Below are 19001 nucleotides of genomic sequence, written 5' to 3' on the forward strand. Positions count from 1 at the left end.
GGGGTTGTTTATTTTTTTTTTTTTTTTTTTTTTTTTTTTTAGAATTTTTAATATTTATTTTTTAGTTTTCGGCGGACACAACATCTTTGTATGTGGTACTGAGGATCGAACCCGGGCCGCACGCATGCCAGGCAAGCGCGCTACCGCTTGAGCCACATCCCCAGCCCCTTAATTTTTAATTTAAAAAGTTATACATGAAAATAGGCTTTTAAGATGTGCCTAAGAGTATAAAATGAACAGTGAGTGTGTCTCCTGCCACCACTGATACCGCTTTCTAAGGTACAGACACTGGTTTCTCATTTTTCCTTTCAGAAGTACCATTGTCCCTTGGTGTCCATGGGGAATTGGTTCCAGCAACCTCCCACCCCTTAGATAACAAACCTGAGGATGCTCAAGTCCCTCAGATAAATGGTGTAGAATTTGCATGGAAACTAGTCACATTCTCCTGTATATTTTAAATCATCTCTAAATCACTTATAATGCCTACTACAATGTAAATGACAATGTTTATAGTTGTTATGCTATATTGTTAAGGGAATAGTGACCAAAAAAAAAAAAAAAATCTGTATAAGTTCAGCACACACACAGACTTTTTTTCTTTTGTCTTCTGAATATTTTCAATCTGAGATTTGTTGAGCCTGCATTTGCAGAGCCCAGGATGCTTGGGCTGACTATACAGTACATGCCTGTATGCATACATTTAACCCAAGTGGACTCAGACTCTACTCCCTACTCAATACCTTGCGTTGTTCAGTAATATAGCTGAAAGATCTCTCATAAAAACACACATAGATGTGTTTCCCTCTGATGCTTGAGGCGTGGGTGCCAGTGTGACAGAGACATCCCTGAGGCAGAAGCTGTGTCTTATCTGTGTTTATTTACCACAAGCCTGGAACACAATATCGAGTACATGGTGGGTGCTCAGGTCTGTAGAGCCAGTAAGTAGAGGTAAATGCGTGAAGCAGTTCTTTATGAGCACTCCATAAAACGGAGCTACAAAAATAATACTAAGTTAAACTGCATCTCCAACATGCATTTATGTATTCATTAAATTTAATTGGTTCAGGAACATGAATGAAACTTAAAGTGTTTATGATATATGGTTGATAGCAATCTCATGTTTTTCTGTCCTTTTAAAATAAAGTGAAGAGTGAAACCATTTCATCATGATTACCCACTAATAATCCAGTCTTTTAAAGTTTATTTAGTAAATTCTTGTTGAGTACCTGTTATACACCAGGAAGTGGTGGATAAAACAGACATGACCTCCACTCATGTGGAACTGAATTCTAGTCAACGTCAGTGGCAGATGCCTGGCAGTTTCAACATCAAGAGTGCTAGGTAACAATAACAACAATGGCTTCCTTTTAGTGAGTGCTTACTGTGTGCTCTACATTAAACCCTTTACCTACATTATTATTATTCTTTAAATTTTTGTTAGTTGTCAATGTACCTTTATTTTATTTATATGTGGTGCTGAGAATCGAACCCAGTGCCTCACACATGCTAGGCAAGCACTCTGAGCTACAACCCCAGCCCTACCTACATTATTTTACTTAACACATATTCTAGAAGTACCATTGAAAGTTATTAAGGTTGGTGGGGGGTTTTTGACTTTTTTTTAATAGATAAGAAATCTGGAAATAAAAGGAATTAAATTTGGGCCACATCGGGGGTGCTGAAAGCAGGTGACAGCAGCAGGACAATTCTCTGACTCCTAACCCAGTGACCTGTCACTCAACTACACCACCTCTTTAGAAGAGGGTATTGTGACCCCAGTCTAGGAAATTCTAGAACATTTTTGGTGGTGGTGATCCCTTTTAAAAAATAAGATTTTCGTATAAATACTCATAGCAGATACTAGATGTGACAAAGCCAATTTGCTGAGACAGAGATCACTGGGTGCCTGAGTACCTGTGCAGCCTGAACATTCGAGCCAACGTTTACTGAAACAGTGTCTAACTTCATGTTCTCTAGTGTTAAACTTTGAGGTCTGTACTCAATTTCTGCACTTGTTTCTAACAGACAAAAATTGGATCGGGAAAGCTGATGGGGCCCAAAGGAGTTTCTGTGGACCGCAACGGGCACATTATTGTGGTGGACAACAAAGCATGCTGCGTGTTTATCTTCCAACCAAATGGGAAAATAGTCACCAGGTTTGGTAGCCGAGGAAATGGGGACAGGCAGTTTGCAGGTACACTCGACGGTAATATGTAAACCCCCTTTTTTATGCTTCTTCTGCTCACATTTGCATGATGGAGCATGTTGAAGACGCCACATCCCCAGGGTGTTTGCTGGCTTTGGGGAAAGATGCTGGGGATGAAATCTAAGCTGAAGCATGCTTAGATGCTTTTCAGTTACTCCACCAGTAAGTCAGACTGCAGTTCATGTGTGGTTGCTGTGGGGTCCCAATTCACAGTGCAGAAGTCTGCTCCTCAAATATTTATGTTAAGTAAAATATGCATTTAAAATAAAACATTTTAAAAATAAAACTCTTTGAGGAACAATGGAGTAACTCCTGTTTTCCATACTGAATTTTTATTTAAAGAGCCTCTAGTTGGAATTTATTTCACCTAAGTTATTATGAGAACAGGGTTCAGAATGTTTGCCAAGTGCAGGGAGGAAGTCTCTTACTTATCTTCTGGGAGTGCCACTTAGCAATCACAAGCTTCGGTTTTTTCACATCTGCAAGAAGAGGCTGAACACAGTTCATTTTCGTTTTGAAAGGATGCTTTGGGCATTTTACATTCATTTGCATAATCTTTCTTTGTGCTTTGTCTCCAGTTCTTTGTCCTGCCAGGTTCTGAATGTCACTCCAAATTATGAAAGTGGGTTTCCTGCTCAATTTTTTAGAAAAGAAAAAATTACATACTGGAGTCTCTTTTCCAGGGCTAAGTGTCCTCATATCTTTCCTTAGTAAACACTTTTTTTTTAGGATCCTAAAAAAAGACTAATGTATTCAGAGAAGCTGGCAGGTGTGACTTTCAGATGATGGTGTGGAGAATGAATTCTGATGCTTACTGATGGTCCTACTTTGTTAGGGCTGCTGGAACTCTTTGCTTGATCCGGGAGAAGTCAGACTAGACAATCCCAAGTGTAGAATAACATAGGATCCACATTATCTAGAGCACAAAGGGCTGGCTATATGATCATGCAGGGATCGGGGTCTCTGGTTATTTGTTCTTTCTTAAATAATCAAGTTAATGTATTCAGTTTGTTATTGTTATAGTAACTGCTCTGTTGCAATTATTTTTGTTGTTGTCATTACATAATTTTTTTTTCCATTTTTTTATTGCAGGTCCTCATTTTGCAGCTGTAAATAGCAATAATGAGATTATTGTTACAGATTTCCATAATCATTCTGTCAAGGTACTATGAACACATCAGTTGTTATTTACTTTTTTTTTTTTTTTTTAAGCTGCTTTTATGGAGAAGTTGGTCTGGGAGAGAACAACATACAATACTTACATAGACACACAGAATTTAAGGAAATTAACCTCAAAAAAGTAGATTTTGCTTATGCTTAAAAATGCAGATTTTCATGTGGACATACAGACTTAAAAGAGTCAGGGAATTGAACAAAATACAGTGGCAGTTGCTTTATTAAAGATGATTAGAAAATTTATCAAAGACGATCTGAAAATTAAGTTTTAAAAAGCAATTTCTTGAATGTAGAAACAGAACTTTCTGAAACTTAATATTTTGTGGCTATCCGACAGATTAAAACAAAAATCACTTTTTCAATTTTCATGAACCAAAATGCCTTTAAAATAAAATCTATAAGAATTGTGCTTCAACAGACTTGGGGGAAGTGGTATATTTCATAGTTTAAAATACTTTCACACATTTGGTGTTACTTAGAAAATAATGGCCTTTTTAAATAATATATTACATCCTTCTTACTGAGTACAGGAAGAGGAAAATTTAAACATTATTATGAGGAAAATCAAGAACTAATAAGGTAACTCAGGCATATTTCTGCTTTACTGTTATGACGAGAAAACACTTAGTGATCTTCTTGAGCACTGATGTATGTCAGGTGGCCATGGGCAGTGCTCTGACACACATATTTGGTTTTTTATAAATCTTACTATTTATTGACATATTTTAATGTGTTAATTTTTAGGATGATTAGGTCTAGGGATGTAGCTCAGTGGTAGTTCTTGCCTGTTATGCCTGAGGCCCTGGGTTTGATCTCTAGCACTACCAAAAAGAAGAAAAATATTTTTAGGATTCCTTCTTTTATATCAAGTGGTACTGTTTGTACTCATAAAACTGATCCAAAGTTTTTCTTATAAATTCATTTAAGTGTTTAAAAGTGAGTCATTTTGATGGAAAAATAAGGAAACAGCTTAAGTGGTAGGCCAATGACTAATGTTTGCACTTAGAGGCAACCACTGAGCAACCAAAGTTAATAATTACTTTTCTGTGCTGGTAACTGGAATAGCCAGGTAAGGGGTAGGATTTTTAATGCTCAGAAGTTCTTCTTAAGTGCTTCATTTCCCAGCCCATCCTGGAAGATCTCCTTAACCTGAGTAAATGGAAAGTCATTGAGCTTTTTTTTGATGAATGTCAGCTCTTGTGCAAAGAGTAGAGCACAGTAAGCCAGGGAGATGGGGCAGGATGAGGGCAAAGAGTGTCCAGCTTTGCCTGCCTTATTATGGCAATTCTCTGCCATGTTGTCTCCAGGGTTGCTCATACAGTGGTAGAGCGCCCCCTACACCCACTGCAGATAAGCTGCATTCCCTGTGGTCCCACTCTAAGGGAGGTGTCTAAAGGAAGAGGATGATAGGAAAATTCCACTGGGATGGGTGGGGGAGGAGGAGGNGAGTTGAGGCAGGTCCTTTGGAGAGGAGGAGGAGGAGGAGGAGGATAGCAAAAAGGCATCAGGAAGTGAGCATGTACCTATCTTCAGGGGCCATAACACTGCTGTAGAATGAGCTCATATTTCTATGAGGGGGTCGCTGTGGGACAGCTTCTATTGATCAGCTCTAATTGACACTTTTTAGAACACAGGCTGTGATCCTTCTTCCTACCCTCCATCACTCTATAGAGGAACCATTTGTTTAGCTCCAAGGCATTCAACAAGAACAAAACCCAGAAAGATCTTCACAGGGGCAGAGGCTAGCAAATGCCTGGCATAAGTGCTGCCCTCCCATCCACCCACGGGAAGACAATGATTAATCCAGTTGCTCTTTTCCACCAAGCCACTTGGTGGCCTCAGAGTCTTTCCTGTCCTATGCTCCAGGCAGCCTCTATGGATCAACAGTTTGTAGTGGGACAGCTCCTATTAATCAGCCCTGACACTCTAGAAACAAACGAAACATATGTAAGTAACCAAAGTGCTAGGCAGACAGCAATAATGACTTCATAAAAATAGGGATGTGTAAAATTCATGATTCCAGAGAAAAGATTTATAGGAGGTTGGAAGTATTTGGGAGGCTAAGGGCCCAGCTCTTAGGAGAGAGAGAGAGAGAGAGAGAGAGAGAGAGAGAGGGAATGTATTTGTATAATTAGGGCTGGGGTTATCAAGAAAACTTTCATATCATTCAGGTATTTGACATGGTGAAGATTTTGAAATCAGGAAAGAATTATTGTCAGGTTTTTTTTTTTAATGCTATAAATACTTAACAAAGAGCAAAGTTATAAAAATCTCAGCTCATATTTCTGCCTCTTAATATGTTTTCATCTGAATGATTTGTAAGTAATTCAGTGACTTTTAGATGGAAAACAAAATATGAGAAATTTATAATCACTAAAGTTCTGAAAACTCATCAAGTTCTCAGGACAGTAGAGATAGATTATTTTAATTCTTTAAACCCAGTTTTCTTCTTAGTTAAGAAAGTCATAGCCTTTTGTTTTTCTCTTCTCTCTGATAGCTACTGATGTTCAACTTCTCTGAAATACGTGGGCTCTTTGGTTTCCCATGTGACAGCAATAGTTCTGAACTCAGGTCACTTCTGTGTTGGTAAATGTAAAAACTGTACTCATAGGTCAGTGCCACCAAGTAAGTCTGCTGTAGTTAGTTCTTTAGCTATTTACAGTACTCTCCCCACCCCCGCAACGCTGGGGATTGAACCCAGGCCTCACACATTAGGCAAGTGCTCTACGACTGAGCTACACTTCCCAGCCCTGCAGTACATGATTGGGGAATAGTTCCAAGACCCCCGGGGGAGCCCCCAAAACTATACAGCACCAAACTCTATATAAATACTATATTTTTCTTATATATACCTATGATGAAGTTTAACTTATAAATAAGGCACAATAAGCCATTAACAATAATCACTAATAATGGAATAGAACAATTAAAACGATATACTATAATGAAAATTACTTATAACTTATGAACTGTTTATTTCTGGAGTTTTCCACATCATATTTTCCTGCTCCAGTGGTATAGGTAACTGAACATGAAGAAAATAAAACCCCAGATTAGGGGAGATGACTGTATATATTTTCTTTTTATTATAAAACAAGTAAGGCAAGATTCAGCATTCTCCATTATTCTAATATGAAGAAGCAGCAGTTATGCCAAGGAAATACAGTGACTCAGAAAGATAAGTACAAACAAACTTATTATTTGTAGGAATTAATCAGGGAAAGATCAGAGAATAATAAATGTGTCTTCAACAGCATAGACACATTCCCATTGACCTTTTTCTTTTATATATTTTATCTGTTCCCATTGGTCTTTAAAATTAGAAGGATGTGGATAAAAGGTGACAGAAAGAGTCAGGGTGCTTTTTTTATGCTTTATTTTTGGGGAGGTAGAGGGGTTGTGTGTGCCGGAAATTAAACCCAGGTCCTGGAACGTGCTAGGCAAGTTCTGTACCACTGAACCACACCCCAGCCTTCAGTCAAGGAAAACACCATAGTGAAAGCTGGTTGTTCTTATGTCTGTTCTTTGTGAAGAACCAAAGAGGTCCTCAAAGGTCCTGAGCTCATCCTCAAATTAGATCTACGCTCACATATGGTGCACTTTCTCAGGCCACATTTAAGTCATCTCTACTCTAAAGGTACCTGGAGTGTAGTCCTTTTGGATTTGTTAGTGACTGTCTCTGTGCATCTAGACATCATGGTGATGGATGTTTAAAATAAAGTCTCAAGAGACATTTCAGAACCATTAAGTATCATCTAAGCATCAAGATAGAATTATATTTACTGTAGTGTTATCATTAAAATGTTAATGATAACATTAACACATTAAAATGTTAATTATCTCAAAATCAGTATTCTGTATTATATATAATATATATAAAATATGTATACACACATACACAAACATACATATATATAAAAAACATAGTAACACTGTATTAATAAAAATATTTACTTAACCACAGCAAATCCCATTGCTTGATCACGAATTCAAAGCCAGCCTCAGCAACTTAGCGAAGCCCTAAGCAACTCAGCAAGACTCTGTCTCTAAATGAAATATAAAAAAAGGGCTGAGGATGGGCCTCAGTGGTTAAGTGCCCCTGAGTTCAATCCTCAGTACCAAAAAGAAAAAAGCGTTCTATTTATCCCCTCACTTCTAACAATCTCGGTAGGTTCTGTTTGTCAAAGCCTTAGAATCATATAGACTACCTATATTAACTGGAGTAAGTCCTTTGCTTACTCTTCACCTGCTACCATTGTGCAAGTGGCTGTGCATACACACGCACACACACTCTGAATCTCCTCTTGTATGGAGTCCAGTCTCCTCTTTCTTGTTATGTGATGTAGGAAAACAGTAATAGATTCAGAGCTTTCTGACCTAACAAAAACCCCCTCTCTGGTCTAAACTGAATGACTTTCTATCCCACTGGAAATACAATGTCCATTCTTGAAATGGAGCTGTTTAAGTCAGAAAGAATAATACTGCTGAAAATTATAGCTCTACTTACTCATACCACCTTATATTTGTATTTTATGATTTATAACAAAAGTATTTTTCACATCAGTACTTAATAACTAGATATAAACTGTAAAAAAGAGAAGAGTGACTTAAATAAATTATGAATCAGGTTTCTGTAGTACGTTGAAGAACCATAAGTGATAGACAGCTTCAGTTTGTAGATTTACTTTTTTCCCCCCAGAATGCCTTATATTACAGGTTTTGTTGCAAGTAACCTGTTCAGAGAGATATTTTTTAAGTCCCTGATGTTGGGTCCATGATTTTAATGTAAAACAATTTAAAAATATTTCCACAGGTGTTTAATCAGGAAGGAGAATTCATGTTGAAGTTTGGCTCCAACGGAGAAGGAAATGGGCAGTTTAATGCCCCCACAGGTGTAGCAGTGGATTCGAATGGAAACATCATTGTGGCAGACTGGGGAAACAGCAGGATCCAGGTACACTGAACACTAATCATGTATATGGTTAGATGTTAGGCTTTGTTCAAAATGAAGACGAACTGGCTGTCCCCCAGATTGGGGGTGTTTTCCCTTCTCCACTGGTTAAGTCACCAGAAGGACCAAACAATGCAAGCTGGACTAGACCAAAGGCACGTGCCTACAGCAGGAGATCCTCTATTTCAGGGCTTTAAACGTGGATCCCATAGAACCCCAATTTAGGTTCATTTATGGATGGAATTCAAAAGATTCATTGAGCATAAATACTACATTATTATTTTTACTAATTTCTGAGTGAAAATTGTCATTTCCCTTTATTTGTTAACAATCTAAGGTAACAATCTGCAGTAGTTTTAGTAATACCTATGATTTTGTCACCAAGAAAAAATCAAAAGAAATTTTTATGTCACATTACATTTGATGCAGACACCCCCAGTTGTCACTTATACTCATCATTACCATAAAATTATAGTAATTATTAAGCCTTTAGCTATTCCTTGTTATTTAGTGTTTCAATTTAAAAAGCACACATAAGCCAGGTGCAGTGGCGCATGCTTGTATTCCCAGAGGCAAGAGGATTGGAAGTTCAAAGCCAGCCTCAGCAACTTAGCAAGGTCCTAAGCAACTTAGACTCTGTCTCTAAATGAAATATTAAAAGGGCTGGGGATGTGACTTAGTGGTTAAGTGCTCCTGGGTTCAATCCCTGCTACCAAAAAAAGAGAGAGAGAATTCTGTAAACACTCTACATATTACAGATTTAACAGCTTAGATAAAATGGACAATTTGTCAGAAAGTACAACTCTATAACTCACCCAGTATGAAATAAATAATTTGAATAGCCCTATAACTGTTAAGGAAATTTAATTCATAATTTTCAAACTCTCCAGAAAGAAATGTCAGGGCTCAGAGGGTTTCACTGAAGAATTCTACTAACTGTTTAAAGAAAAATTAATGCTAATTCTACGTAGTTTCTTCCAGAAAAGAGAAAACAAGGAAACACTTTCCCAACTCACTTTCAATCCTGCTGCTGAAGTTGTGATAGCAAAATCAGACACAGACAATACAAAAAACAAAACTACAGACATACGTATTCCTCATAAATATACTGTGTTCATCCCAGAATTTTTAATAAAATACTGAGAAATGGAATTCAGCAATATGTAAAAATCCTTCTATGACCAAGTAGAGTTTATTCCAGGGATGCAGGGCCAGCTTAGAATTTAAAAATCAGTCAATATTAATCCACCATATTATAAGTCTAAAGGAGAAAAATTATGATATTAATTGATGCAGAAAAAACATTTGACAACGTTTGATACACTTTCATGATGGAATAGAGACTCTTTCTCTACTTGATAAAGAACATCTGTGAAACCTTTGGTTAGCAGCTTTCTCTTGGGTGAAACACCTTTCATGTACGGTCGGGGACTAAGCAAGGATATCTGTCCTCACCATCCTTATCCAACATAGTACCAGAAGGTTCAGCAGGCACAATAAAGAAGAAACAGGAAATGAAAAGCTTACAAGTTGGAAAGGAGGAAATTTAAAACTTTGCATGTTCGCAGATAAAGGATCATTTACATGAAAAATGCCAAGGAATCTCTAAAAGTTTCCTAGAACTAATAGGGGAGTTGAGCCAGATCACAGAATACCAGATCGACATAACAAAAATCAGCTGTACTAATGTGCTTCCAATGAGCACATGGAAGCCAAAAATTCAAAATACAATACCACTGACAATTGCAAAAGAAAAAGAAAAATTGAAATATTTAGGAATAATAACAAAATATATCCAGTATTTATATGCTGAAAACTATAAAATGCTGATAAAAGAAGATTAAATAATAAAGGGATTGATAAAGGATGTTCATGGATGACAAGACTCAACAGGGATGGATCAACATGAAGCACCATCAACTGACTCCGATTAATATACAGGTTTTTAAAACAAAATCTAAGCAGTATTTTTTTGTAGATAACAAACAAGATTATTTTAATATTTATATGGCAAAGCAAAGAAACAGGAATAGCTACAACAATATTGAAAAAGAAAAATAAATTGAGAGGAATTGCTTCTCCGGATTTCTATATACCTGCATTAATCAAGCCTGTGTGGTACTGGTGGCAGGTATATATATTTCTATATACCTACATTAATCAAGCCTGTGTGGTACTAGTGGAAGACACATCCACAGGACACAATCCAGAAGTAGTCCCCCCACACATATGGCCAACTGATTTTTTTGAGGAAGACATAAGAGCAATTTAATGGATGAATCAAAGACACCCTTTTCAACAAATGGGGCTGTCACAAATAAGATAACCACTGAGGCAAAATAAATAAATCTCATCTTATAAAAAAGTTATCTCAAAATGGATCATAGGTTTAAATGGAAAGCTAGGAGATTGGAGTTTTAGAAAACAAACTTTTAAAAGATTTTAAGAAACTCTTGGAGACCTAGAGCTTGGTGAAGAGGTTTTTAACTATGCATAGGGGGGAAAGTAGAATAAATTAGACTTCATCAAACATAAACATCTGGATCTGTGAAAGAGATAAGGCTAAAAATAGAGGCAAACAGACATGGGAGAAAATATTTACAAACCACATTTTTTCCCCACTTTTTTTATTGGTGCATTATAGTTATACATAATCATAGAGTTTGTTGTTACATAGTCAAACATGCACACAGTGTAATGATATAATTTGGTTAATATCAGTCCCCAGTATGTCACCCCTGCCCTCCCTCATCCTCCCATTCCCTGTTCCCTTTCCTGTTTTATTATTTCTCTTTGATTTTCATGAGACCCCCTTCCCCACCCTTTCTTTCCCTTTTTCCTCTCTAGCTTTCACATATACAAACCACACTCCTGATGAAGGGCTTACACCTTGTGTGTGTAAAGACTCAGAACTGCCAGGTGCAGTGACACATGCCTGTAATCCCAGCAGCTCTGGAGGCTGAGGCAGGAGGATTATGAATTCAAAGCCAGCCTCAGCAACTTAGGGCTGTAAGCAACTTAGGGAAACCCTGTCTCTAAATAAAATATAAAAATAGTCGGGGGATATGACTTGGGGGTCAAACACCCTTGGGTTCAATCCTTGGTACCCAAAAAAAGAAAAAAGGATTCTCAGAACTCAACAATAAAATAACCATAGTGGCCCTCATAGCACCACTAGATACACTAATTAGAAAGTAGACAAGAGAGATAAAGAGAAGTTTCATTGAATCAATATACACATGAAAAGATGTTCAACATCATTAGACATTAGAAAAGTGCAAATTAAGACCATGATGAGGTACTATTGCAATCATATTTGAACAGCTAAAATTAAAACTATTGATAATGCCAAATACCGGTGAGAATGTGGAGAAATTAGATCACTACTTTATTTTATTTTATGTGGTGCTGAGGATTGAACCCAGCGCCCCGAGCATGCCAGGCGAGGGCACTACCGCTTGAGCCACCTCCCCAGCCCGTTTGGCAGTTTCTTTAAAAAAAACTATAAACATATACTTACTATGCAACCCAGAAGTTGCTTTCCTGGGAGTGTATCCCAGAAAAGTGAAAACTATGTCCACATAAAAGCTTATATGCTGTCATTCATAGAACGTAATTTGTAATAGCTCCAAACTGAATTAACCAAGATGTCCCTCAGTAGATTTATGGCTAAACAAGTTGTGATATTTCCACACTATGGAATACTACTCAGCATTTAAAATAGGCTAATGATTCACTCAATAGGTGGATGCATCTCAAGGGCATTGTGGTGAGTGAAAAAGCCACTTTGAAAAGTTCACATACCACGTGATTCCATTTATGTAACATTCTAAAAATGACAAAATTATAGAGAGGGAAAAAAAGAGTAGCGGTTGTGAGGGCAGCGGGGCCAGGGAAGTTGGGTAACTCTCAAGGAGTAGCAAGAGTAAGGTCTTCATGAGGATGTAATAGTTCTGTTGATTTTAGTGGTGGTTACACAAATCTGTACACATGATAAAATAACATACAATCTATATGCATATATCTTAGTCAATTTGTTGAGTTTTATGTGGCAGAGTAAGAGGAGAAGACAGAAGCATTCGGGGAACCGGATGAAGGATAAACAGGACTTCTTACTACTGTCTTTGTAACTTCCTGTGAATCTAGTTATTTCAAAGTAAAATATTAACAATTCTATAATAACAGTAATGAATTTATGTTTGCATGGCTTAGGAATAACAGAATGGCATCTGGCATTTTGGTTGAATATTAAAAACAAAACAAAACTGGTTACATTCCAGAAATGGAAAAAAGCACTAAAACATAATTCTTTACATTAAGAACAAAGCTTTTGGATCCTCAAGTTGAAGGAAGACTGTTCTCTAGTTTCTCTGTGTTCATACCTTCATGGATGTAAATACATATTTCCAGATGGCACTATTCATCCTTGCTAATGTGGCCCTATGTGTTTCTGAAAACCCAGAGTGCACTGTCAAATCCAGCCACTTTCAGGTGTCTCTGTGAGGACAGCTTCCATCATCAGTTTGAATATGAAACAGGTACTTCTCAGGAAAAAAATTGAGACTATAAATGTAACACAAATACTTTGATTTCTCCAATATACTTACTTACCTTGCTTAATTATCACAGAGGACATCTATATTGAAAGAGATATTCTCTATCTCATGAGAACTATGTCAAGGGTCTAATGTACCACAAAAATAAACCAAGTTCACTAAATAGGACTATATGGGACTATCAGTGCTAAAAATTGTGGCCCTCATAGCACCACTAGTTACACTGCCTTTTAAAACACGAAGTGGGCCAGCGGAAGTGGTGACACATGCCTATAAATCCCAGTGACTCTGGAGACTGAGGCAGGAGGATCACAAGTTCAAAGCCAGCCTCAGCAACTTAGCAAGGCCCCAAGCAATTTAGAGAGACCCTCTCTCAAAAAAATTTAAAAAGGCCTGGGGATATGTGTCAGTGATGGAATGCTCCTGGATTCAATCCTTAGTTAAATCACTACCAAAAACAACAACAACAACAAAAATGCCATGTGGGCCAAAGAAAGTGGTATATGGTCAAAACAAACCAGCCTGGCTCTGGTAAAGAAAAAGCATAGGGACATCAATTTGTTCCTTTTATTTTATAAGAAGGTTATTAACCAAAAAGAAGACCTTTTTCATATCTAAATATACACATTGAACCATGGACTTCTTACAATTTATTCTTTTTTGGGAAAAGCAAAAAGAAATCTCGATTTTTGCCATAGCCCATTGTGACTCAGGATCATTCTTTGATCTAGTTGCTGATTTTTCTCCTGTAAGAGTGGGCGTGAGCCAGGTGAGGTGGTCCACACCCATAATTCCAGCACCTCAGGAGGCTGAGGCAGGAGGATCACAAGTTCAAAGCCAGCCTCAGCAAAGATGAGGCGCTAGGCAACTCAGTGAGACCCTGTCTCTAAATAAAATACAAAATAGGGATGTGGCTCAGTAGTCAAGTGCCCCTGAATTCAATCCCCAATACCCAAAACAAAACAAGAGTGGGCATGAGGTGGAGATTTAAAGCTGGAAGGAAAAGCTGAAAAATAAGGGTCATTCATTTTTTAAGCACTATCCAGTGCCGTCCCCACCAAATCCTTCTGCGACTAGTTTCAGAATCCAAGGGAGATCTGGCAGCCAGGGGCGTGTTCTCTATCAGTGACTCTGAGTGTAAAGAGAGGCAGGAGGAGAAGCAAGGAAAGAATAAGTGGAGGGAAGGGCTATGCCCAGAGGGCCTAAGAAAACTTAGAGGTGAACACACACTTTTATATTAAAGTCGTTAGCATCCAGCGTTCTGTAAACCGTATTTCAGCACATTACCATCACGTCTTCCCTGATGATCTGGCTTTCTGTTTTTACAGGTGTTTGATGGGAGTGGATCGTTTTTGTCCTACATTAACACATCTGCTGACCCGCTCTACGGCCCCCAAGGCCTAGCCCTAACTTCAGACGGCCATGTTGTGGTTGCAGACTCTGGAAATCACTGTTTCAAGGTCTATCGATACCTACAGTAACGGTGGCCAGCCAGATGTCCCCTCAAGACGGTCTTGCACTATAAACTGGAATGGATTTCTCCACCCGGGACCAGATTATGACTAGACTTTTCATGCTAGAAGGAATCTTTGATGAACTTTCCATGGTTATTTCTGAATGTAACAGTTTCCTTAAAAAACTGCTCATCCAATTTCTAGAATTCACCATTAGGGTTTAAAAAAAAAAAGTCTTCTACTGAATATACAAACTGCGAAGTTTTACACCTGTGAACTATGGCTTATAGGACAGGGATTTATGTAGTTAAATTAATTTTGCAAATCAAACAAACATTAAACAAAAACTAGCATATGTGAAAATATTTGTTAATCCTGTGAATGATAGCCTTTGCGCAGAGCTTCCAAAAACAAATTCTGTCGTCCTTATATACTTTATTTAACCCAGGTCAAAAGACCTGCGGAACCTTCTAACCTCACTTTTACAGTATGTTTTTTATTTCTTTCTTTCCTTCTTTGGGGGGGGGGAGCTGGTAATCAACAACTACATATTACTTACTTCAGAAAAAAAAAAAAATTGAGGCTGTCTTGCAAAATCCTCCCAGCTCTGATTTGCAGACAACACTTGAGAGTCAATGCAGATTTCCCAGCCTTTCTGGGTTAGATCAAAGATCCTTTCTGTCTGTTCTTTTTACCTTCTCTTTCCTACTCACCTGGTATCAGAAAACAAAGTACATTTTCTGAGAAACCTGAAAATCTCTGATGCTTTGAAAAATCATCTTACAGAAGTAATACTACCTTTCAGTCAACGAATAGCCCCATTAACTCCAGATGAATATACTGGAACGTAATCAAGAAAAGGTCACGTTTTATCTGTGCCATGTTTTCACATGTGTCTTTCTTTCCTCTTCCACTTCATGAAAGCAAGAGCTTTACCTTCTGCAAAATGTCAGCACATGTAGTAGGACACCAGTATCCTAGGACAGAGAGCCATAAGCAGCCCTTTGGAGGACCGATGGTGTCAACCAAAGGCATGTGGATTGATTAATGATTTCCCCTTAGCGAGTGTTACCAAAGTTCTGTTATCTCGAGAGCATTACAGGTAAGAGCATGTTATGGTTATTTATCATTGTTCAATGAATAGTAGAGGTATCAAGGGACTATGTATACATGATTAGGGTAAGATAGAATGTATAATATAAATATATATATAGCTTTGGTGTATTGAAATAGGCAGCACTCTGAAAGACAGAAGCATTCTGTCCAGCCATTCTTCAGCACATTCCTTTACTAATGCAGCTCAAGCCGTCCTTGTGGAGCAAGCCCTAACACAGGTTTGATGTTTGCCATTTCCCGGGAATGATGGTGGTGGCTGATCATCTTGTGTTTTCAAAAGAGCAGAAAAATAAGAAAAACAGGTCAAAATAAAAGTTGAACTGGACTTACATCTGAACTAAGTATAAATGCATTTTGAGAAATGTTAAGAACAATTTAGTCAATCTTGTCATTGATACTGTAAAATAAGATGCAGTCTGTTTCCACTGTTTAATTTTCTACTCAGTTCTACCAAACAGGATGTCATGTTTGATGTTTTCAATAATGACTTTGGGATCTTTTTCATTAAAAGCACCTTAGAACTTGTACTATAAGAAAACATTTCCTGTATGTATTATTATATGAATGTGATGCTTATTGCTTATTAATTTAAAATTCAGCCATCCTCTATATAGGACTTTTTAAAATTTGGAAGGGAATCTAGCAACTTCCAGTTGCCCATTAAATTTATTATGCCCAGATCAGCTCTGAAAAAAAAAAAAAAAAAAAAAGCTTTTTCAGAAAGAGAAACATTTAGGTTTAGTATTTTTTTATTTTTTTTTTAATTTTTTAGTTTTTGAATGATCAAGTCTGTGTGATGAAGTTATAAAATCCAATAAAATTTTTAGAATGTTAAACTAAGACATTGTTTGTTTCCTAATGCCAGTGAAATAAGTCTTTGATTTTTTTTTTTTTTAATTTTTTTCTTGGTGCTGGAAATTGCAAATGTAAGCGCCAGTTCTACCACTGAGCTGCACCTGCAGCCCAAGTCTTTGAATTGAAATGTTCCTATTTACAGAGTCCCTTCTAGGTTCTAGGCACTCTTCTAGGCACTGGGAATAGACTAATAGATAAAACAAACAAAAACATCCCTGTCCCCTCGGAGTTTACATCCTGGGGAAAGGAATTTCATTTTGCCATTTACTATAAAATGTTCTGCCTAAAAGGGAGGCTAGACTCTTAATAGTTCCTGGACTATTTAAAAGAAAACCTTTTAAATTGGTTGTTAATTTTAGTTTATTTTCATAAAAGTATTTTCATAAGTGTAAATGGCTTCCTATTTAAATTCTATCACAGACTGTTGGGGTTTTTTGTTTGTTTGTTTGTTTCTCTGGCTTTGCAGTGCTGGGGACTGAACCAGGGCCTTGACATACTAGGTAAATGCTCTACCATTGAGCTACATCCCCAGCTCTAGACTATTGATTTTAAAACTAGTTTACCTACAGAGGGTTTTTTTTTTTTCTTTTTCTTTTTTTTGAAGTATTTGTGAACTTAGAAATGAATTTAAAAATTAATCAGCCGCCATCATATCATATCAGGCCAAGTATCTAAATACATAGTTAATTTATTTCCATGTCAATTTTTGGCACAAACTGGAATGGAATATAGATAGTTTGATTTGGACCTGTTCCACTGTCTCTTAACTAAACCTATGCTATGGGCACTCCAGGAAACACTATATTTTTCCCCCAAAATATGTAATCATATATATTAAAATATAGATAACATTTCATACCTGGATACATATGTGCATTTACTGTATTTCTGGTGAGCATATTTTGGGGAGAAAGTGCTGCTGATAAGATACAAATAGATAAGATTTAAATGAAATTTTGTCACATTCTATGGAAAATGGTTTCTGGTAAACTGAGAAGGATATTAAAATAAGTGGCTTTTATTCTGGGCTACCATTATTATTTGGTTTCGCTTTGTCAAGTGTATAGAACCTGTCATACATTCATGATAAGTAGCACTGAGAAAGTACTCACTCAAAATTCCCCTGGGCACTTATGGCATAGTATTGCCAATTAGGATTTGAAGGTCAGTGACGATGCATTTTCCCCCAATACAGACCTCCCCTGCTGGACATGGGGATGGAGGGAGTTACTTGACCATCCTGAAACACATAAATAAAAAGCCTTTATGACTGTTTGCCATTTTTTTAATGGCATATAGTATTTTGGTGAAGTTTTAGACCCCATAATTAAACAAGTCTCCAGGTTTCCTTATGACTAGATTTGAGGCCAATTAATACACCAGATCCATGCAACTATTGCACACTTGCTTCCACTACTAAATATACAGGGTATCCTAGAATGGAATTAACTGGAATAGTAGTACCTTACTTAGTATCTATGGATCCTCATACTGAAGGGTCAACATAAATGCTTAGGTAATACCTACTGAATAAATTGGAGGAAACAGCAAGTCAACAGCAAATAATCTGCAGATCACTTCAAATGGGAAAAATCTTTTTGTACATTTGGATACTATGACATCCTCTCTATTCACCAGCTTCTGAAAAGGGAGGAGTGTTTTTAGTTGAATAATTTTAAAACAAGGCATTTCCAGGCAGGATAAAATTGAAGCTATTTGATGCAGACCTTATCTAATTTTGCTTTAACCGGAAGTCGTATAATACTGTTGCTTTCTGTAAATGTTGCAGGGTTTTAAACTTTACAATTATTTTTAATATTTTTGATATCTAGGAATCTAGCGTTGCCATAAAGGAAACTAAGTGCCCATTAAAGATTTATTTGGTATAAATACTTTTTTGTTTTGTTTTAAATGACAGTAAGCTACAAATCATGATGCTAATCTTAAAAACTTTCTAAAGATGAATTGTGTGGCAGTGATTGTGTGATCTGTTTGTGGAGAATGTATGAAAGCTATTAATATTCTAGAATAGGTTAATAAATTGGCTATGTTGTTCCAATGAATGTACAGCACTTCCATTAACTTTTGAAAGCAACACAGCCTTAAACTCAACTCAATGCTTTTGCTTTATGACATGGGGAATGTTCTGTCATCAAGAGTGTTTTTGGTTTTTTTTGCAGTGCTGGGGATCAAACCCAGGGCCTCGCGCATGGTAGTCAAGCGCTCTACCACTGAGCTACTCCCCAGCACAACAGTGTATTCTCGTAACAGAATTCTTTTGTATCATTCTCATCTCTATAGCCTTTCAATCCAAGGTATGAGTATGAAGGTTTTTTGCTTCCTTTGTTTTCTTTTTAGATTTTGTACATTCCATCTTTATAGGTCCGTTTCATATGTTTTGTGTATAGAACACTAAGTCTTGCGCTCTCTGACATTGATACTGATATATTCTTATCATTTGTTACTTTATGAATCAAAATGCTGACTGCCTATTTAAAGAATGAACGCTGTGCATCAAAGTGTTTGTATGTTCGTAGCTACATACGTACCACAGTATTTTGGATGCTTTAGTCTACAATAAAACTTTAAATTAATTCTGTCTTGAAACATAGGAGAAACAAGACTCGTGTATATCTTTACCATGCACAAAAAATCTCAAATCATTATAATAAAGCTTGTTTTCTCCA

General features: G+C 37.0%; 1 protein-coding gene across 11 annotated transcripts in view; it reads left to right on the forward strand.

Annotated features, from left to right (window-relative positions):
* The window catches only part of Trim2 (tripartite motif containing 2), a 189328-nt gene extending 170327 nt beyond the window's left edge, over positions 1-19001 (forward strand). For 10 of the 11 annotated variants that reach the window (XM_048813541.1, XM_048813542.1, XM_048813539.1 and 7 more), the window contains exons 9-12: positions 2026-2206; positions 3299-3369; positions 8196-8336; positions 14218-19001. In XM_048813541.1, the coding sequence (XP_048669498.1) occupies positions 2026-2206; positions 3299-3369; positions 8196-8336; positions 14218-14370 (546 nt within the window). In that variant the 3' untranslated portion in view covers positions 14371-19001. The remainder of the gene's footprint in view (positions 1-2025; positions 2207-3298; positions 3370-8195; positions 8337-14217) is intronic. The other variant, XM_048813534.1, reaches the window with a different exon arrangement.

Source organism: Marmota marmota, unplaced genomic scaffold, assembly GCF_001458135.2.
Source record: "Marmota marmota marmota unplaced genomic scaffold, marMar, whole genome shotgun sequence".
Taxonomy (NCBI): Eukaryota; Metazoa; Chordata; class Mammalia; order Rodentia; family Sciuridae; genus Marmota; species Marmota marmota.